This window comes from Anabrus simplex, chromosome 7 (assembly GCF_040414725.1).
Source record: "Anabrus simplex isolate iqAnaSimp1 chromosome 7, ASM4041472v1, whole genome shotgun sequence".
Classification (NCBI taxonomy): Eukaryota; Metazoa; Arthropoda; class Insecta; order Orthoptera; family Tettigoniidae; genus Anabrus; species Anabrus simplex.
Window position 1 is genome coordinate 139,864,608 of NC_090271.1, and position 23,055 is coordinate 139,887,662.

A 23,055-nucleotide genomic window follows, 5' to 3' on the forward strand; every position below is an offset into this window, starting at 1 on the left:
ATGGCAAGTGCAAATACTTAGGTGTGAGATTTGAAAGTAATTTGCACTGGAAGGGTCATGTTGATGACGTTGTTGGGAAAGCATACAGATCGTTACATGTCATAATGAGGCTACTTAAAGGATGCAACAAAGAATTAAAAGAAAAATGTTACTTAAGTATGGTTCGTCCATTATTGGAATATGCAAACAGTGTTTGGGGTCCTCACCAAGAATACCTAATAAAAGAACTAGATGGTGTGCAGAGGAAAGCAGCAAGGTTTGTAACAGGGGATTTCAGGAGAAAGAGTAGTGTATTAGAAATGTTAAAGGAACTTGGGTGGGAAACCTTCAGTAAGAGAAGGGAGAAAAGTAGACTTATAGGATTATATAGAGCCTATATAGGAGAAGAAGCATGGGGAGATATCCGTGAGAGGCTTCGGTTGGAAAATAATTATATTGGTAGAACTGACCACAAGTACAAAATTAGAAGGAATTTTAGCAGAAGCGATTGGGGTAAATTTTCTTTCATTGGGAAGGGCGTGAAGGAGTGGAACAGTTTACCAGGGGTAGTGTTTGATCCTTTCCCAAAATCTGTACAGATATTCAAGAAGAGAATAAACAACAACACAGATAATAAATTAAATGTTAGAGGGCATTCGACCAGTGCAGGATATTGTAAATAATAAATGTGTGTGATTAAATTAATTCCATCCCCTGGTCTAAGGAGTTTGGACAGCCCAAGTAGGGGACTGCCTGTAGGGGTGAAGTACAGTGGGGACTTCGAGGGCCCTGGGACCGCTACGGTAGCTGTGAAGGCCCTTCAGGAACTCTGAAAAGTGGTGGCAAAGGGGGCTCTGGTTAAGACGCAGCAGGTCGTTATGCTACTTAGGTTCCAAAATGGGTAAAATATAAATATGTAAATAAATTCAATGTTAATTTTAATCTTATACCAGTTGTATAGTATTGTTAGAAGTAATTTCACATACCGTACTGTATATGAGTTGACTATGTTTGTAAGATATTATAAGTAGAATTTTGTAAACAATATAAATTTATTAAGGATGATGTGTGTGTTTAATAGAAAAAATTATTAGCGTAAATTATATAATATTGTATTCTAGGAAAATTTTCTTCGTCTCCTGTTAATTTAAAATTTAGTGCTTGACAATAATGTATTTTAGTGTACCATTTGCCACCGAGGTAGACACCTCATTTGCAAATAAATAGATTTTGATTTTAATTTGATTTTTGATTTTGAAATACTAAAGTATTTTAATCAGTCACTTAATTCTATTTATTTTGAATAAAAATAAAACATCCCATTTTCTAAAAATGATAAATACTTAGTATATATCTCATAAACCAAAATAAAAGAATAATTTATTGATTTAGTATACCACAACATATACGTACATCTCGTGATGATTAAAGAATGAACATTTCAATAAATGTGTCCAGAAATAATGCAACTAAGTTACTGTACATGTGACATATTTGTTGTGGCAGCGGCTTCTGTTTTTTACCCAATTATATTCGATAAATATGAGTTAGTGTTCTTCTTTCGAGAGCATCGGTAGTAATTTTCACAAGAAGTATACAATTTGAGTGATGAAATGTTCAAAGAATTTAATGTTTTGTAAGAACATTTTTACCAGATATCCGAATAATCTGAAGAACACATTTTACATTACAACACCGATATTTTATGTAAATGCGTGTAAGTTGGAAGTATCTTTCGTATGTTAGGTATAACCTCACTTTAGATAACCTGTATAGAAACTGGTGCCGACAACATGTGTCCGGAATGAAAATTGAAGTATGCAAACAGTTTTAAGGCTCTGTTACAATCCACTGTTATCTGCGTCTAAGATTTGAATCTGTTTGTTTTGTGTCGTAGTTGAAGTATTAATGCTATTTGCCTGTGTTTTATTTTTGTTCCTTATTGTAGCTCCTCACATAGGTCATCTGTACAGCGCTGTCATTGCAGATGCGGCCCATAGATTTTATTACTTGCTTGACCATAAGAGAGGTATATTGAGCACTGGAACAGACGAGCATGGCATCAAAATTCAACAGTCTGCAGCTAAACATAATACATCTTTGCTGGAATATTGTACTGCTATATCCCAGCAGTATCAGTCTTTATTCGAACAGTGTGACATAGATTTTACTGATTTCTTGCGTACAACTGAAGATAGGCATAAAAAATCAGTTCATTATTTCTGGGTATGTTGAGAAATTTCTGAAATGTTCTTTAGTTCTGCTTTAGATTGGAGAGTATGACATTGGATATGTTACTGCATATGTATCTTAATTTTGTATTCAGGAATGCTTAAAAGCTGCTGACCTGATCTATCCTGGGATCTATTCAGGGTGGTATTGTGTTCAAGAAGAATCCTTCCTGGGAAATACACAACTGAAAGATGGGCTAGGAAAAGATGGCAAACTTTGCAAGGTATCAGCTGAATCTGGTCATCCTGTTGAGTGGACTACAGAAAACAATTTTATGTTTCGCTTGAGCTCTCTGCAGAATGATCTCCTGTATTGGTTGAAGGATGGTAAGACTCTGTGACATATTTGGAAATTATTTGTCGGGTTGGGGGCTGAGTTTTCATTGGACTTCTGTTTAAGTGTAGAATTTTTTGGAGGTTGGAGGTATAGCAAGTGGCTATTCTGGAACACAGTTAAATATTTATTTGCCATTAGGGTTCTTATTTTAGGCTATCAGCATGATTCTGTTATGGAAGTATGATCATTGGGGTTTATGCAACAATAGACTCAAGCCTTGTACTAACTTACAGCCTTTGATTGGTAAAAATGTTGAAGACTGAACTGGCTTATATATTTTTATTCCCAGTATCTGCTATTTTATTTCTGTTGATATTTCCATATTATTTCATATTTCTGTAAAGAAGATTGGCTGAGGGAGGCAGGTGTAGCGACTGTGGGTGTGAGCGGGCATTAAGAAAAATGACAGAAGAGATTGCAAATTTGATGGAGATGATTAGGCTTTTAATGGAGGACAGGAATGAAGGTAGGTTTCCCTTAATCAATGTACGTGATATGGTTGGTAGGCAAGAGGGAGGGGAAGCAAGGGGAGAAGTTGTGGAAGACAGGTGAGCTACTGTTTTAAGAGGAAAGAAAATGAGGGCAAGTGTGTTCAGGAGAAGCATCAGGGAGGAATCAGTATGGGTCACTGCAGGTAGAACAGCAGAGGGAAGATGAGGAACAGGGAAGTATTGCAGAAGAGGGGGGAGGCAACAGAGAAGGGAAAATCAAAGTAGAGGATAGGAAGAGGGAAGTGGAACTTGGTCGTGAGAGGGAGAGAAGGAAGGAAGAAGTAAATTCTGTAGCCATCCGGGAAGTTAAGGGAGATCAGAAAAGGAGGGGATCTAATGAGGTAGGTGCGGTTGAGGCTCTGGTCATGGGCTACCCTAATGTTAGGCATATGGGGAAATGGTGTGGAGGAAAGTGAACCAGGGTAGAGTGTTATTCAGGGATTAGGATAAGGCAGATTTTGAGGAAAGTAGAAAGGAAGAAGGAAGGTAAGGAGAAGGTGGTAGCTTTCCATTTTGGTATCAACAACGTAAGGCAAGTAGGAATAGGTACTAAACATGATTGTGTATGTATGGGATTTGGTTATAACAGTGTGGGATTAGTTTAAAGGAACAGGGATTGTTATCAGTGGGATACTGCATAGAAGGGATACTGAATGGAAAGTGATAGAGGACTTCAATTAGACTGTGGAGTGGGTAAGTGGGAAATTGTGAGCGAGATTCCTTGATCGTAATGGGTGGGTAGGAGATAGGGATCTACACACAGATGGCCTTCACTTGAACCGCAGTGGTAGGCTACATGTAAGTTAGCGGATTTGTTTAGATAACTTATAGGGAGATACATTCAACGAAACAGGCTTGAACAGGGACCAGTGATGAGAGTATAGGAAGGTGGAAGCCCAGTAAGGTTGACATAAACTTGTTAGTGTTAAACTGTAGAAATAATGTAAAGAAAGGAATAGAATTAAGTAATTTAATAGATATATATGTACAAGATATTGTAATAGAAGTTGAATCATGGCTAAGAAGTGGTATTATGGTTGCAGAAATTTTCACGGTACTGAAGTGTTTATTGTAGAGGCAGGATAGGAATGTTAGGAGGGGAGTAGGGCTATTCATACTGGGGAAAGAGGAATTTGTTCAGTGCAAAAAAAGTTAAGGATGAGATGAGAAACATGAAATTGTAAATGTAAGGTTCATTTCTAAAGGTAATAGGCAACTTGATATTTTTGTGGGTGTACTACTGACTTGGAAAGGGTGGTGTTGATGCTGATGCGGAATTATTTTAACTGTGTGGGGAATGACATAGAAAGAAACATTATTGCAGTGGGTGATCTCTCTTTACCAAATGTTAACTGGAAAGTAAATGCAAATGACAGAAAGCATGACCAACAAATTGTAAATAATATAATCTGGGAAGGACAGCTGAACCAGGGATGGAACCAACTAGAAGAAAAAATATTCTAGACATGGTACTGATAAAAGCATATGAGCTCTTTAGAGAAACTGAAGTGATAGATGGTATAAGTGATCACGAAATCTGTTTTTGTTGTGGTTAAAGATAAATGTGATAGAAAGGAAGGTTGTAATACTAGGACAGTTAGACAATACGGTACCATATGTTTCAAAAGAGAGGAATGGGGGAGTTTTTAAAAGAGTAGTTGTGATCATTGGAAAATGGTAAATCAAATTGTAAACAGCCTGTGGGATGGGTTTAAAGAAATTCTTGAGGAGTGTGAAAATAGGTATGCACCTTTAATGGTGATAAGTAATTGGAAAGACCCATTAGAACAGAGAACTAAAGACATTGAGAAGGAAGTGCAGGTTAGAAAGAAATATAGTTAGATATGTTTGTGGAAGTAAGGAGAGATTGAAGGAGCATACTAGGAAGAAAGTCAGCTAAGTACAACATAATGGCAAACATAATTGGCAGTGATATGCAGGCGGCGATTAGGGGGAGCGAGCGAGGGGGAAGAAATTAAATTTTTATTCCATTTTAGCTACTTAAACCTAGGAATTATGAAAAAAAGCAATTTCTTTAATTATTACAAAAGCATTTAGCAGAAATATGCACAAAATGTCATTTGTTGCGGCTAAGCTATTTGTACAGCGCCACAGCAAGTATCGAAGACTCACGCAACTACGTGTAACATGTGTCAAATACTAAATGCTAGGCTGAGTTGCTCAGACAGTTGAGGCGCTGGCCTTCTGATCCCAACTTGGCAGGTTCGATCCTGGCTCAGCGCGGTAGTATTTGAAGGTGCTCAGGTATGTCGGCCTCATGTTGGTGGAATTACTGGCACATAAAAGAACTCTTGCGGGACTAAATTCAGGCACCTCGGCGTCTCCAAAAATCAAAAAAAGTAGTTAGTGGAACATAAAGCAAATAAAATTATTATTATTATTCAAATACTAAATTACTTTTTAATTGTATATTTTCACCATACTTCTATTTAATTGTAATACATGTGTAATTGTTTCTTTGGTGAAAATTTTATTGTATATTATTGAATTAAAATCTCGAAAAACTATTATTAGCGCACTTAAGTTGGTAAACTGTCACCCTTTACTTCTCTGTCAAAATTTGCTTGTAGAGCATAAAAACTTACCATTTTTAACTATATTTTTCAATTTTGAAATCTACCTCCTGCTCCTGCTATGTCTCCCAAACCCGAGTAGGTTTTGTTTATAAATTTTTGTGCCCCTCCTCCTCCACTTCTGATTTCCAGTCGCCGCTATTGGTTATATGAATTTGGGGGGGAATGGAAGGGCATGTGTGTGTACTTCAAGGCAGAAACAGATTCTCTTGTCACCATAAGACTTATATGTGTTGGTGCAACGTAAAGCCAATTGAAAAAAAAAAAAAAACCACATTCTAAGAAAGACATTCCACGGATCATTAACCCATTCACCGTTGGCCATTTATATCTCCCGTGGGCGCTACCATGTTGCTCATTAGGCCTTGTGATTTCACCCTGCACATATAATTGGAAGACAATTCATATCTTCAGTAATTTTTATGATTTTTTTATGAAATTAAAACTATACTGGTTGTGAACCTTTTCTCTACATACGTAGGGGACCGGGCGAGTTGGCCGTGCGTGTAGAGGCGCACGGCTGTGAGCTTGCATCCGGGAGATAGTAGGTTCGAATCCCACTATCGGCAGCCCTGAAAATGGTTTTCCGTGGTTTCCCATTTTCACACCAGGCAAATGCTGGGGCTGTACCTTAATTAAGGCCACGGCCGCTTCCTTCCAACTCCTAGGCCTTTCCTATCCCATCGTCGCCATAAGACCTATCTGTGTCGGTGCGACGTAAAGCCCCTAGCAAAAAAAAAACATACGTAGGAAGTTACAGACTTATTAAATCAATATTTGAGCTATTATATTTATAGTTTTATAGCAGAAATTTATTTTTCCTTTTTAGGTTAGTTGCAAGAAAATGCCAACAGTAGTTAAAAACTTGTATTTGGACTGTACAATCTATGTGGCCAGACATTTCCGCTTGTTTTATGAAAGAAACTCGTGTAGATTTCGTCAGCAATATCATTTCCTCGTTCACAATTAGATATGCTAGCTAGGTCTCGCTATGAATTACGAATGCGGGCAGATGCTGGTTGACGCATCTGCTTATCTTGTAATAAAGATACAGACCTATAAATAGCATATGAGATTACAAAAGTAAACGTACAGATGTATAAATAGCCAATGAGATTATACAAATAATATGCCTTGAATATTTAGGTCAGATAACGATCACTCGTAACTATGGCTACAAGAAGTCAAGGCAAGTTGAGTGGTTCGCAACGTTTAGTGAGTGTTAGTGGTGTGGCAATTACAACGGACTTTGTTGTGGATGTACTAGATAATGAAAGGGACATTGATTTCAGCATTGGTGAATGTGATTTAGAAAACAACATTGGAGAAGCTGTTGGTTCAAGTGGCGAAACCGAAAGAGATGAATATATTCCTGTAGGGGTGAAGGAGGAGTCAGATATAATCAGAATATGGGGGATGTAGATAGTAGGTAAGGGACAAATGCATATCAATCTATGAGGAATACTGTGAAGTGGTAGAAGAAATAGTTCCTTCACATGTTGGGTTTTGCTATTTACAACAACCTAGTCATTTGGACAGCCCTAAATGAGGGAAAGAGATTGTCACTTCTCGTTTTCCATCTCGTGGTAGCGTGTGGCCTGACAAAACAGCACCGTGTGCCACGCCCCATCCACACAAAGGGCAAAATACTAACGAAGTCCTCACCCTTTAGGCTAAAAGAGAAACATTTCGTCTCCAAGATTCTATCCACAGATAAGAAAAAATATGCTCCCCAGAGATGTGTGTTGTATCAGAAAATAGGTGTTAGGGAAGATGTAAGAACAATGTGCGCTGCCTGTGGAAATGTACTCTTTTGCTTCAATCCGTTTTGAGCCATACCATACTAAACTCAACATGTAAAGGTAAGATACAAATAAATTTTATAAGTATTTGAAGAAAAGTATTTTTCCAAAACGTTCAGTAAAATACAATGCACGTTTGATAAAAATATTTTGCAATAGATCTATGTCTAAAATGTGCGGTGGGCATTTTCTGCTCGATGACAATTTGTTGTCCGTCGCGGGGAACAGGTTAATGAAGAAGGGGAGTGTACATGTGAGGACCTACAGTAGACAGAGGTATTCAGTCAGCAGCATGTAAAGATAGTTGGATCTAAGGATAGCATCCTGGCAGAGGAGGTTCCTAACACTAGCATAGTACTGAAATTTACCAATGATAATAAAGGTATTTACGAATTGATACGTAAGTTGGAAGCCAGAAAAGCAGCTGGGATTGGTAAGATTACTGGATTGGGATTTAGTGCTGTACCTTGAATTATTTATTTGATTACTGTTTGTATGAAAGAACTATAACATATAAATGGATAGTTGCTGTAGTAGCCCCAGTGTGCATGGAGAAAGGTGATAAACATAAAGGGGATAATTATAAGCCAGTCAGCTTGATATGTGTTACATATAAGCTCTGGGAAAGTATTACTTCTGATTGTATTAGACAGGTTTGCAAAATTACTTACTGGCTTGGTAGAAAGCATTTTGGCTTTCAGAAAGGTTATTCCAGTGAGGCTCAACTTGTAAGAATCCAGCAAGATTTAGCTGATGTTTTAGATTCAGAAGGTCAAATGGACTCTATGCTGTTGACCTATCAATGGCTTCTGATAGGGTTGATCATGGTAGATGAGTGACAGAAATGAAGGCTATTTGACTAGACAAAATAATGGTTGAATGAGTGGCTAAATTTCTAGAATATAGAACACTCAGAATTAGAGTAAGTGAAGCATGTAACAATTAAAAGGGGTGTAGTGCAGGGCACTGTTATTGGACCTTATGTTTTCTTATATATGAGTGATATAAGTAGAGAACAGGAATCACAGATAAGACTTTTTTTACAGATGATGTTATATTTCATAGATTAGTAGAGAAATCACAAGATTTGAGCGACTGCAGAAGGACCTCGACATTGTTGTGAGATGATCAGTAGTTTTAAATACTGTATTGATGGAGTGAGAGTATCTCACAGGGAGCACTGTAACTACTTAGGTGTTAATATAAGGAAAGATCTTCATTGGGGTAATCACGTTAACGAGGTTGTAAATTAAAGTTACAGATCTCTTCATATGGTTGTGAGAGTATTTAGGGGTTGTAGTAAGGCAGTGTCCCCAGGACGAAAGTTTGGGACAGTCTGGTGCAAAAAGGAATTGGACAGGGATTAATAAAAATGATCATGGCATTGTATAAGGAATGTTGTAGTTGCGTGCAAACGCAAGTTGGCAGGAAAAGTTGATTCAAAATAACTAGTGGGCTGAGACAGGGAAGTGTTCTATCACCAATCCTGTTTACAATAGTAATAGATGACATCATGAGAACAGCAAGAGCAGCATATGGAGGAAGAGAAATGAACATGATGTTATTTGCAGATGATGATGTGATTTGGGGAGAAGACGACAGGAAGGTTCAAGAACAGTTGAATGTGGTGAATGGGAAGATTGAAGAATGTGGATTGAAAATAAGTGTAGAAAAGAGTAAAACTCTTGTTATGACTAGAGGGGAGAAAGAAGGGAAAGGTCAGATTAGACTTGCAGACAAGCCCCTGGAAGTAGTGGAAACGTTTAAATACCTGGGGAGTGAATTAATGGAGAATGCTCGACTGGATGCTGAGATTAGTAAAAGGATTCAAGCTGGAAGTTGTTTCTATTATAGTGTAAGAAACATGTTATGGGACAGAGATGTGCCAACGGAAGCAAAGGATATTATGTACAAGATGTATTACGTACCCATAACAACTTACGGAGCAGAAACTTGGACAGTGACAAAGAAGGATGAGAGTCGAATACAGGCAGCCAAAATGAAGTTCTTGAGGAGTATGATACAGAAGAGTAGAAGAGACAAAATAAGGAATGAGAAAATCCGGGAAGAAATTGGAGTGGAAAAAATTAATGATAGAATAGAGAAGAGCCGACTAAGATAGTTTGGGCACATAAAGTGGATGAGCGACGAAAGAATGCCAAAAAAGGTGATGGAAATGCAAATCCAAGGAAGGAGAGGCCGTGGACGACCACGATTGAGATGGAAGGATACCATCCTACGCAGCATTATAGAAAGAAACCTGGACTGGGACACAGTGGTGGAAAGACCGAAGAAAGTGGAGAGGAACCATATTTGCCCCTACCCGGCTACAGCTGGATAAAGGGAAATGATGATGATGAGTAAGGCTGTAAATGAGGGTGCATTTAAGTCGCTGGTAAGACTTCAGTAGAGTGTGGTTCCAGTGTGCGAGACCCATATCAGGATTATTTGATATGAGAACTGGAAAAGATCCAATGGAAAGCAGCATGATTTGTTGTGGGTGATTTCCAACATAAGAGTACCAGTAATGTTACGAAAATGTTGGCGCGCAACTGTGAGCTTGCATCTGGGAGATAGTGAATTCAAACCCCACTGTCGGCAGCCCTGAAGATGGTTTTCCGTGGTTTCCCATTTTCACAGCAGGCAAATGCTGAGGCTGTACTTTAATTAAGGCCACGGCCACTTCCTTCCCACTCCTATGCCTTTCCTATCCCATCATTGCCATAAGACGGTCGGTGCGATGTTAAGCAAATAGTAAAACAAAATATATACATATATTTTAAAAAATGAAAATGTTACCTCGTCGAATAAGCTTGAGTGGAGCTTTTAAAAGTAGGAAAAGTCCCAATATGACGAAGTTGGAATTCAAGAGGACAAAATGGGGCAAATATTCAATACCCATTTATAGGAAGAGGAAATAGGGAGTAAAATAATTTATCAAAGGAGATGTTTGATAAATATCCAAGTGCTTTGAAATAATTTAAGAAAAGACTAGGTAAACAATTGAAGACCCCACGGAAAAGCGGGGCAAGTCAACTTTTTCGGAAACGAGTTTATGGCGCGTATCATAATCTATTAGCACATTCTGGTGGCTGATCACCGTCACTACAGATCAGTTGAAATTAATTTCAAATAATGCGGTAAATTACCGATACAGAGCTTTATATATTTAGTGGAAATGTAAAGAACGGCCCTAGACCACTTCCTGAGAAAGAACGGGGCAAGTTCAAACGTGTTTTGGTCCACAGCTCTTTATATCAGTTTGGTCAGTCGAGTTGCAAACATGAGCGTAATAAGTTGTGGTTAAAGTTATTTATTCTGTTTTCTTCTTTCCTCTAATAGTGTTTACTTTTAAATTTGAGAGTGGTGTGATTCATTCAGGATCTCTAAAATCAGTGAATTGTCGGAAGTTGGAGTTCATCAATCAGCCAAAGAGAGAAACGCTTATGGTAGAATTATTACAGTTTGTAGGGATCTTGGGGCAATGTCTCATGTGTTAGGCTTCGGCCACAGTGCAGGCGGCGAGCGGAGCATTGCCGCTATCGAAAAGTTTGGAGAGGAGAGAGTGTCTGTGTGGACATCTAGCGAGAGTCAGTAAGCGGCGCGGCGTCTTCCCTGCACTAGGTGATTAGATAATGGCAGTTTCAAAGTTTTCTCGTTTGTCTCTGCTTTTAGAATTTTTTTTATCTAAACTGAAGAATTCGACGCAGAACTAGGATAGAATTTCGTAATCATCCAGTAGGTAAATAAATAACGTGAAATGCATGGGGAGTTTCATCATTTGTATTGAGAACTGAATTGATTTCCTGCTAAGATTTTTCAAATATACTTCTATGTCCATTCAAACTTTTGACTTCTTTCTAAAACTTAAGGCGCGAATGCAGAAGCATGTCACCAACTTCCAGAGACCCATAAAAGTCGGATGTAATGACGAATACAAGTTTCATATCGGCAATATATTACAAAGGATAATAATATTAATTAAACAATAATAATAATAATAATAATATGATGCATTAAAGACAATATTGTTTATGTCCATAACCGTGATTGATTTTTAACTGAATTTATCTGGTATATTTAAGATCGTTCCAATCTCTTTCCAGGCTTTGCTTGTCACTATTAGGTTTTCAAAGTTGTTCTCTCTGTCGTTCCATAGGAAAGTTCAGGTTTGAACTTCAGAAATTAGCACTTTCATCTCCTCTCTTGTTAATTCACTAACAGCCATTGCGAGCGGCGCAGCTGAAATCTCAAACAGGAGTGAGCGGCTGGCGGCAGGCAGTGTTGTCTTTGAGCCAACTTCCCCTCCAAAATGCCGCGCCGCTGGCACTATGGCCACATGCATTTGCTAACGCAGGTTTGAGTCTCGTCTTTGCCGCCACACAACACAACGCAACGCTCCGCTCGCCACCTGCACTGTGGCCAAAGCATTAGGCAGTGACTGCAAATGCTCTTTGAGTGTTTCAAAAAAATTAAACCCCACAAAAGAGAAGAACTTATCAGGAACGTCAATGTGCTAGGTAACTGGAACGATCAGTCTTCTTATTTAACCAGGATAAGTTCTGTGACATTAATTGCTTGTAGAAGGCCTAGGTATGACGATTCCAATGCAAAAGATTGCTCTTGCTGATACATAGTAAGAATCAAATGAAATGGCACCATGAGGGAAATTCCTGTTTGCCAAAAGGCCTTCATTGCTTTACATGGAAAAACAAAGCGCAGATTGGCAACAGTACAATCGGGTATGGAGGAAACAGGAATATCTCCTAAGGATAAAAGAGGCACACATAGTCACCGGCCATGGAAAATATCTAAAGAAAAGGAGCAAGCTGTTATAAACCCCATTGGTTCATTTAAGGGAAGGAGGAGGCACTATGGCAAGGGAAAGACAGAAAAAAAAAATTCCTTCCAGAAGAACTATCATTAACAAAATTCTGTGAATTATGTAAAGAAAAGTACACTGGACTTATAGTTTCATATGAGATCTACAGGAAGATATTTAACAGCAAATTTAAATTGTCATTTTGGTACCGATGTACCGATACCTGTTCAACATGTGACATATTTCAAGCAGAAATAAGGCTATGAATGCAGAGCTTTCATAAAATGTCACTGAACAAGAAAATTAGAGAATACGGATTAAATTACTTGTTATGGGAAACCAGGTACACAAGCTATTAAGCTTTATACAAGAAAGTGGAAAGGTAGGAAACAAAATAAAAATACAGCTGAAAGGAAGTAAGTCACTTGTCAACATTCATCAATTGTCCGACAATGATGCGATATTTTATCCTTAAACTGGAGTTATAAGGAATAAAGGAGGGAATGAAGGTATTAGTTTATTGCATAGTTATGGGAGTGAGGTCCCTGATCCAAAAATAAGGGTTCTTGTAATATTCTGTGATTTGCGCTCTGGACAGAATAAGAACTATGCAGTGTTCTTGTATCTTCGCTATGTTGTTCACACCACCATTAAGAGTTTAAATAGTGTCAAAATAGTATTTCTGATTAGAGGACACTCTTGTATGGAATGCGATAAGAATTTCAGTTCTATTAAAAAGAAAACTGTTTCAGAGTTACTAAATGTCTGGATTTATGCTTTCAAAACTGCAAGAGATAATTCAGGCCTTATAAAGTAATTCCGGTTCAACAGGAGATTGTGTGTGCTTGAACGACCTTTTTGAAAGGCCATTACAAACCAAAAGTACATTTTCAAGACATGACCACTCAGAGAAGCTCTGGTTGTGAAGGAAGATAAACTGTTCAAATACAGACGGAGCCTTTGAATCAGTAATTTGGAACATTCTGGTAATTTACAAGTAGTCGTCGAACGTAGATGTCAAACACACAGACCTGACAAATTCTTATGGCCTCAGCGAACATATAATGGTAAGTGTTCTGTAATATGAGACTTTTATAAGGCAAACCAAAATTAATGTTATGCAAATAACTAATTCTAGAGGTACAGTATATGTCAAGAGCTCCTGCCAATATCTTGTGAGAAATATGCAGCCCTTCAGATACTTTGACAGTTTTGTGGTCAGGAAGCAAAAAGTTTATATTCCAAAGTACCTCATAAAGAACCCAAAACTAACCAAACCCAACTACAAAAAACAAACAAAAAACACAAAGATAGGAAGAAAAGTGAAAAACCATGAACAAAAAAGTGTTAAAAATACTAAATTTAGGTTCAAAGGTTGCTTTGAAACATTATTTGTAATCATGATTGGTCGTGAATACCATACCTATTGTTTTTAGTAATCCTCCCTCAAGGCTTATTGTATTAAGATACATTAATACATTCAAGTTTAAAAACTTCATATTAAATCTGTATTGAACCTTAATGGACTTGTCATGTTCTTTCTGCGGCAAATTTAAATTTCTTACTTTTTTCATAATTTAACTTCAGTTGTTTTTTAAATGTACTTCTTTTATAAGAAATAAGTTTGGCAAAATAACTATTTTGCTTACACTCAATTGGGGTTTTTTAAGTATGTCTTGTTTATGTTGAAAGCTTAAATTTGCTCTTCTGAAAAATTTACAAAACATGACTTACCCTGTTTTTCCCGTGGGGTCTTCAATTGATAGGGAATCTGCCTCCTGTGTGACAGTCCTAAATGCAGACTGATTATTCATTGACTTTTTTGTTTATGTCTGCAAAAAAAGTCACAATATTAATGAAAATGAGTCCATTGTAAATGTAGAACAAAATTGCATAATATTGTATTTCTCCTCAAGTTGATGGTGAGATAAGGTTGTAAAAAATGAACCCATAGCATATTTATTAATAATAACTACTAATTTTTAGTTATACTGAACGTGGTTCACATCTCTGTATGCCATTGGTTCCCATACATTTAATGTTCATGGTGCCCTTACTAATACTACATTTATCGCTGCTTTTTATCGCAAAATCTTAGAATCGGACTGAACACAGCCATTCTAATTTTTTTCTCTACTTTTTCATTCAATACTGCTTCTTTAGAACAGCAACTACCAAAACCCAGCTTTGCACAAATAAGTTGTTAATGGAGTCAAAATTTGCTGCTCTTCACTACATAGATACATTCATCTGTCATTAATATAAATCCGAAGTTCAAATAACTGTCATCATATTTATTATACTTGTGCGTTTTTACACAGTGCACACTGGTTGGGGTCCTCCTTATTTCACTCTCACAGTAATCATTTGTTATTACTTTTATTACTTTTCCATTTATTTTTAATACAAAAAGAAATACCTTTAAAAATCAATCGACTTAGCAACATGCTTAATCGTACTGCCACTCATTTGATTTAACGGCTGAATACTACACTACACTCCACAAAATTGATTGCTATTTATCTACAAATGCAACACACTGAGAAAGTTCAGTAAATTTGTAGAACAATCCATAAATGTATGTAAATATTGCAGAACACTATCAAGTGGAGACTTTAGCAAAGTCATTTACTAGTTGAGGTATTGGGCTACACCAGGATTGCTAGATGTCCTATCACATTGCATTGCATTGGAAACTGAAGAAAGAAAATGAATATTCTGTACTATCTAGGGTACCAGGTTTAAAAAAAAAAAAAAAAAAAAAAACGATATAGTACCAGTGTGTCTGTAGTTTTATCACAGATGGGGTAGGGGTTGTAGGAGAGATTATTTCTTTGTAATATGTGATGAAAAAAAAATGAAATGGCGTATGGCTTTAGTGCCGGGAGTGTCCAAGGACAAGTTCGGCTCGCCAGATGCAGGTCTTTTGAATTTACACCCGTAGGCAACCTGCGTGTCGTGATGAGGATGAAATAATGATGAAGACGACACATACACCCAGCCCCCGTGTCAGCGAAATGAACCAGTTATGGTTAAAATTCACGACCCCGCCGGGAATCGAACCCGGGACTCCTGTGGCCAAAGGCCAGCACGCTAACCATTTAGCCATGGAGCTGGACATATGTGATGGAACTGCACAATAACAACCATAAATAACAAAATTAAAAAAAGTGTAGTAACATTTCCTACTTGTTATGAACAAATGGATATACATCAGATATAAATGTTCTTAAAATCTGTCCTATTAATTTGAAAGGCCAAACCTCCAGTTATAGAATTTTAGGAAACTATGTTTTTTAACCTTGCAGACACGTGATAATGAAACATGCCCAGTGTGGCATGTGTCTGAGAGCAGGTATTTATTTTTCCTTTATTAATTAAATTATGAATTGTAACTCAGGTTTTGAAAACAGATTTACAACAACAATCAAACCAAACCAAACCCCATGGTACTACAGCCCTTGAAGGGCCTTGGCCTACCAAGCGACCGCTGCTCAGCCCGAAGGCCTGCAGATTGCGAGGTGTTGTGTGGTCAGCATGACAAATCCTCTCAGCCGTTATTCTTGGCTTTTGAGACAGTGGCCGCTATCTCGCGGTCAGCTCCTCAATTCTGATCACGTAGACTGAGTGGACCTCGAACCAGCTCTCAGGTCCCGGTAAAAATCTCTGACCTGGCCGGGAATCGAACCTGGGGCCTCCTCGTAAGCCATTGCAGTCATTCTTATTCTCTTTCATAGAGTATTTTACTTAAACATGGTATAATTGAATAGTTCAATCATTCTTAAATGAAAAGCATCAATCAATCAATCAATCACTCAGTCACTACTGATCTGCATTTAGGGCAGTCGCCCAGCTGGCAGATTCCCTATCTGTTGTTTTCCTAGCCTTTTCTTAAATGGTTGCAAACAAATTGGGAATTTATTGAACTTCTCCCTTGGTAGGTTATTTCAATCCCTAACTTCCCTTCCTACAAATGAATATTTGCCCCAATTTGTCCTCTTGAATTCCAACTTTATCTTCATATTGTGATCTTTCCTACTTTTAAGGACAACTCGCAAACTTATTCATCTACTAATGTCATTCCACGCCATCTCTCCACTGGCAGCTTGCAGTATACCACTTAGTCGAGCAGCTCGTCTCTTTTCTCCCAAGTCTTCCCAGCCCAAACTTTGCAACATTTTTGTAACGCTATTCTTTTGTCAGAAATCACTCAGAGCTGCTATTCTTTGGATTTTTTCCAATTCTTGAATCAGGTAATCCTGGTGAGGGTCTCATACACTGGAACCATGCTCTAGTTGCGGCCTTACCAGAGACTTATATGCCCTCTCCTTTATATCCTTACTACAACCCCTAAATACCTTCATAACCATGTGGAGATCTGTACCCTTTATTTACAATCCCATTTATGTAAGGACCCTTTTTGGAGGCAGTCCTACCCAGGAAGTGGCGCCCCTGCCTATGTGAGTCCCGGAGCACACTGACCCGGTGTGTAACATCTGGTAAGGGTCCCAGCTCAGGGTTACGAGTGAAGACCTCAATGACTTCTACAGCGGAGAAGGTGGACTTCGGTACGGTGGAGATGGCGGAAGAGGCAGCCCTGTATTCAGGGATTAATATGAGTACAACCTGCTGCCTTGTAGGTTGAGGTGACTGGACACCAAAGGCTAAGGGAGAAAACCCTGAAAGAAAATCTCTGTCTGTGTTAGGCTCAGCAGGTCAACAGAGGGATTTCTGAAGGTTGCTTTCAAGAATAATACAAGCCTCGGATGTAGGAATTCATGACGACGACATCAGTTTGGTGCGAATGACGGTTTACAGCCCGATGTTACACCAGCTACCCAAACCAAACGAAGACAAAGTATCAGAGTGGGAACATTAAATATCCTGACATTGACAAACGAAACTGAAGAGCTGGTCGACTTCATGGAAAGGAGGAAACTTCTGATCATGGGCCTGAGTGAAACAAAGTGGAAGAAAACTGGGAAAATGAATATCAGATTGGACTATAGTCTCTACTGGTCTGGAAATGAAGTAGAGTCTAAGAATGGAGTAGGATTTTTAATACATAAAGACATAGATGTTTGTAGTGAAGTTGAGTTTTGTTGGTGAAAGGATAATTAAATTATCTGTGAACTTAGGAGGGAAAAGTACAATGTGATCCAAGTCTATGCTCTACAGGTAGGATGCTCAAAAGAGGAAAAGGCCAACTTCCTTAATAACTTGGAAGAACACACTGAGTAGTATAACAATCTAATTGTCATGGGTGATTTTAATTCACAAGTTGGCTCCCAACGAACAGGATATGAATCCATACTGGACCCTCATGGAATGGGAAACAGAAATGAAGAGGGAGAATGTATGCTAGATCTATGCATGAGAAACAACCTGATAGTGAGTACCACTTGGTTCAAGAAAACAATTCCCATAAAATCACAAGATATAGCTGGGATGATAAAATAGGTACAGTAATAGATTATATTCTGATAGATCAAAATGTATGGAAAAATGTCAATGATGTTAAGGTCATTCCAAGTGAAGACCTTGGTGGAGACCATAGACTGTTGGTTGCAGTTATTGCAGAGGAAAGACCTCCCAGAGTCTGTAACAAAAGAGTCCAAAAAATTTGGTGACTAACTGAGCCCAGTGTAAAGGAAGAATTCAGGGAAGGTATCCGCAGGTTGTTGCCGAGAGAAGAACTGAAATTGGTAGATGAAGAATGGGATATTCTAAAGAAGGTTGTGGTTGGTACAGCAGAAAAAGTATGCGGACGACAGAGTCAAATAAGAAAACCTAAAGAAACTGCCTGGTGGAATGATTATATTAAAAAGGCTATCAATGACAGAAACCGTGCAAGAAGATCCTTATATCAAGCAAGCGGGGAGATCAACATGAAATAGAGGAGAAGCTGTCACTTTACAGAAAGAATAAAATTACAGGACAAAAGGTTGGTTGAAGCTGAAAAGCAGAAATGCAAGGAAGATCTGGCTATCAAAATAATGCAGGATGGAAATAAAAAACTGTTATACAGTATTGTTAAGAATAGAAGAACTCAAAACGAATCTATCCAATCCGTAGAACTTCCTAATGGTGAGGTGACTAGGGATAAGACCAAATATTGCAGGAGTTCCAAAGGCACTTTGAAACTTTGCTGAACTGTTATGAAAATGTCACTCCATTAGACGACGAACCTTATGATTTTGGCAGCACAAATACCACTAGTCCGACATGGTTGGAAGTAGAGACAGCAAAATCTAAGCTGAAAAACAACACGTCAACTGGATCAGATGAATTAAGTGTTAAGATGATCAAAGCACTAGGAGAGGTAGGACAACAGAGGATGTACAGGGTACTAAATAGAATCTGGAAAGAGAATGTAATACCCAGTGACTGGAAGCAAGGAGTCATCATTCCATTGTTGAAAAAAGGTGATAGAAAGAAATGTACCAACTACAGAGGTATAACTCTGCTGTCACATGGCCTCAAAATCTACGAATTCATCCTGAGAGCAGGATTAGAAAATATGTTGAACCTACACTTGAGGAGGAACAACATGGATTTAGACCTCATAGATCAACTATAGACCTAATTTTTGCCACCAGAATGGTCTATGAGAAGTATTTCTGGACATTGAGAAAGCATATGACCACGTACCACGCAGGCATATATGGGGATGTTTGAGACATAAGAAAGTACCTGATAACATCATAGCACGAGTACAGTGATTATATGATGAAACCAAGTGTTGTGTCCAGGTCCAAGATGGAAGATCAGGTTGGTTTGAAACGAAGAGTGGAGTCCAGCAAGGAAGTTGTCTTTCGCCACTTCTCTTCATAATCATAATGGATGAAGTTTTAAAAGCTGTTAAGAGAAAGGATCCAACAACTAATGCCCTGGTTTTTGTTGATGATGTAATGGTATGGGGCGAGACAGAAGCGGAAGTACAAACTAGACTAGATCTCTGGCATAAAGCTTTTACAACCTTAGGTCTCAAAATCAGCAAAACAAAGACAGTTGGCTTGGTGATGAGTAGAAACTCTCCAACTGTTCATCTAAGAATTGTAGATGAGGAGATGGATATTGTAGACAACTTCCAGTATTTAGGTAGTGTTCTGTCATCAGACAATACCATACATCAAAAGATTAGTAACAGAGTACAGAAAGCTTCCAAATTCTATCATGCTGTACGTCAAATACTTTGGGGTGAAACATTTCCATTAGCTTCCAAGATCAGCTTGTACAAAATATACCTAGTACCTGTATTGACGTATGGCCTGGAAGCAGCAACACTTACTGGACCAACAAAGAGTCGTCTTCAGGCAACAGAAATGAAGTTCCTCCGTTCTTGTCTACAAAAAACAAAAATGGATAAAATGAGGAATGTGGATATCCGACAACAGCTTGGATTGGAAAGAAGCTTGCTGGAGACTCTAGAAGTGAAGAGATTGCAATGGTATGGTCACATGAAAAGAATGAACCCTCACAGGATTCCTCGAACATACTTTGAACACAATGTTCCTGGGAAGAAACCAAGAGGAAGACCTCGTGATGTTTGGGAAAAACAGAGAATGAAGGACCTCGGAATTAGAGATGTGAACTGGTGTCACATATATGAGCAGCATCTGTGGATGGGTAGAATAAACTGGAAGAGGCTCGTACACAACCGCACCCGGCTTGCTGGAGCGAAGAAATGATGATGATGATGATGATGATGATGATGACCCCAATGAAGATCTTTCCACCCCCTGTGGGTGGGGGATGCAGACGAAGAATACACCCACGGTATCCCCTGCCTGTCGTAAGGGGCAACTAAGGGATGATCGAATTAGAACCATGAGCCTACTTATAATTAGTACCACCACGCGGAGAACGCCATGAGTCGCTTTTACTTGAGCATAGTACCACTATGTTAGGTAAAAAATAGGTTTGTAATTAGTAGCAACAGAGTGCGCTGCCAGCTTTTACAGTACCTGTGATTAGTACCACTGTAGGAGTGACACCAGGGTTCTGGCTTGCCTATGATTAGTACCCATATGAGGAGCACCACGGAATAGTACGAGTCCCTGTGGTTAGTACACTTATGTGATGAACATCATAGGTTTGCGTTGCCTGTAAATGGTGCTGCAATGTGCGAAACAATATAGGTCTGTGTTACATGTGCGAAATTCATTACCTGTGAGTAGTACCATACTGTGTGGAATACCACGAGTCTACGCTACTTTTGATTAGTACCGCAACATGACATATACCATCATTCCACTTTCCTAGCGATAAGTACCATTATGAGGGGCTGATGACTTGGATTTTGGACCCTTTCCTTTATACACAGGATCTACTAGAGTAACTCCCCATTTATTTGGTATAGCTCTTTCAAGCAAACAAAAATCAAATAAGTACTTCAGATATGCTACTATATCCCAACCCATTGTCCTTTGTAGAAATCTTATTAATTCCAGCTGCTTTTCTAGTTTTCATTTTGTTTATCTTATTGTAAATGTCTTTGTCATAGGTAAATGCTATTACTTCTTTTAGTCACATTATCACTGTAACCAACAATCTTTACATACTGCTGACTGAATACTTCTGCCTTTTGAAGATCCTCACATACACACTCCCCTTGTTCATTAATGATGCCTGGAATGTCCTTCTTGGAACCTGTTTCTGTACTAAAGTACCTATACATACCCTTTCATTTCTAACTAAAATTTGCATGACTGCCAATTATGCTTGCCATCATGTTATCCTTAGCTGACTTCTTTGCTAGATTCAATTACCTGGTAAGTTCCTTCAATTTCTCTTTACTTCCACAGCCATTTCTAACTCTAGTTCCTTCCAACCTGCACCTCCTTCTTAGTCTCTTCTCTGTTATAATATAGTGGGTCTTTACCATTCCTTACCATCTTTAAAGGTACAAAGTTGTTTTCACATTCCTCAACAATTGCTTTAAACCATCCCAGAGTCTGTTTACATTTTTATTTTCCTTTTTCCATTGATCATATTTACTTTTTTCTTAACTCCCTCATTTGGAGCATAGCGCTATTTGGCACAGAGACTTGGACATTGAGAAAGAAAGATGAGAGAAGATTGGAGGCACTAGAGATGTGGGTATGGAGGAGAATAGAACGAGTGAAATGGGAAGACCGGGTAAGGAATGAGGATGTATTACGAAGAGTTGGAGAAGAACGAAGTATGTTACAAATCATTAAAAGGAGAAAAATGAACTGGATCGGACATTGTTTGAGGAGAGACTGTTTACTGAAAGAAGGAATGGTGAAAGGCAAACGAGGAAGAGGAAGGAAAAAATATCAAATGTTGGACAATATCCAAGGAAATAAATATTCGGACATGAAAAACTTGGCGCAGGCAACAGTGGAAGAGGTTCATCCCATGACAAGACCTGCCATAAGGCAGAATACCTAGATGATGATGATTCCTGTTGTATCAGCCATATACAGTAGTCGTACTTTTAAGACCTTCCTTTCTATCACATTTATCTTTAACTACGACAAAAACAGTGCCTTGATCACTAATACCATCTATTACTTCGGTTTCTCTATAGAGCTCGTCAGGTTTTACCAGCACCACGTCCAGAGTATTCTTCCCTCTGGTTGGTTCCATCACTTTCTGAATCACCTGTCCTTCCCATATTAACTTATTTGCCATTTGTTGGTCATGCTTCCTGTCGTTCGCATCACCTTCCCAATTGACATTTGGTAAATTGAGATCACCTGCTACATTCAAAGTCCTATCTATATCATTTCCCACATAGCTGATTTATCTTATCAAATAATTCCATCACCAAAAATAAGACTCAGTAAAAGTACTGTAGGTACTGTAGTACTGTAGGTCTTACCTAGTCACTACACTGATCTCAACATGTAGTGTGTGGCTGGTCTTAGGGACCGTGTCATAGCATCTTATCACAGTGTCCACTTCCTCGCGACTGGCAGTATGAGCTGCAAGTGCAGGATTGCAATATTGTGGAAGGTACAACAGTGTACAGCTTTCGAGCTCTAACAGTCGGAAAAATAAATAGCTTTGCTTCGAGACCCAGAACAGGAGACTGTTAAAGAACTGGTGGGGGATTTTACAGGTGTATATCCCAAATTTGGGCACTGCCCTACATCAACTAAACATGGTCATTGTATCGCCATATCAAGATGAACTTCAAAAAGCAGTCACCAATCTGACAAATTGGTCAAAAGAAAACAATTTAGAAATTAATGATCAGAAGACAGTAGTCATGGTTTTTAGAAGGGGAGGAAGAAGAGCAGCATCAGACATAATATGCTACGAAGGTTCACCTTCAAGTATCTCGGAATGACTTTTCAGACAACTGGAACCACATTTACAGCTCACATAAAGGAAAGGACTCTGGCAGCAATCATAGCAATAAATGACATAGATCACCTTAGTCAACTGTCAATCAAAACGGCCTTGAAACTCTTCCGCCTCAAAGTTACTCCAACTGTCACTTACGGCATTGAAACAATTTGGACCTTCCTGAAAAAGAAAGATCTAAAAGAGATAGAAAGGATGAAAGCAATTTTCCTTAAATAGCCCTATGTGTATCTAAATACACACCCTCTAGACTTGTGTATGAACTGACCCGAGAACCTTTCTTCGTTGAGGACTTGCGACATACAATGATTCTACAATCAACAAAGGCATATCAAGAGCTCTTACATGAATTAAAATTAAAGAAGACAAAAATTTGGAGTGATTTCTATATAACGGATGCAATGACAACAGTCAATTGGTGTCGGAGTTGCTTCGACCTCAGACATACGGTGACCCGTGCA

General features: G+C 38.5%; 1 protein-coding gene across 1 annotated transcript in view; it reads left to right on the top strand.

Annotated features, from left to right (window-relative positions):
• Nucleotides 1–1,530: 1,530 nt before the first annotated feature.
• MetRS-m (Methionyl-tRNA synthetase, mitochondrial) overlaps nt 1,531–23,055 on the top strand; it is a 120,807-nt gene continuing 99,282 nt past the window's right edge. The window contains exons 1-3 of the mRNA XM_067151347.2: nt 1,531–1,696; nt 1,928–2,205; nt 2,306–2,537. Of these exons, the coding sequence (XP_067007448.2) occupies nt 1,588–1,696; nt 1,928–2,205; nt 2,306–2,537 (619 nt within the window). The 5' untranslated portion in view covers nt 1,531–1,587. The remainder of the gene's footprint in view (nt 1,697–1,927; nt 2,206–2,305; nt 2,538–23,055) is intronic.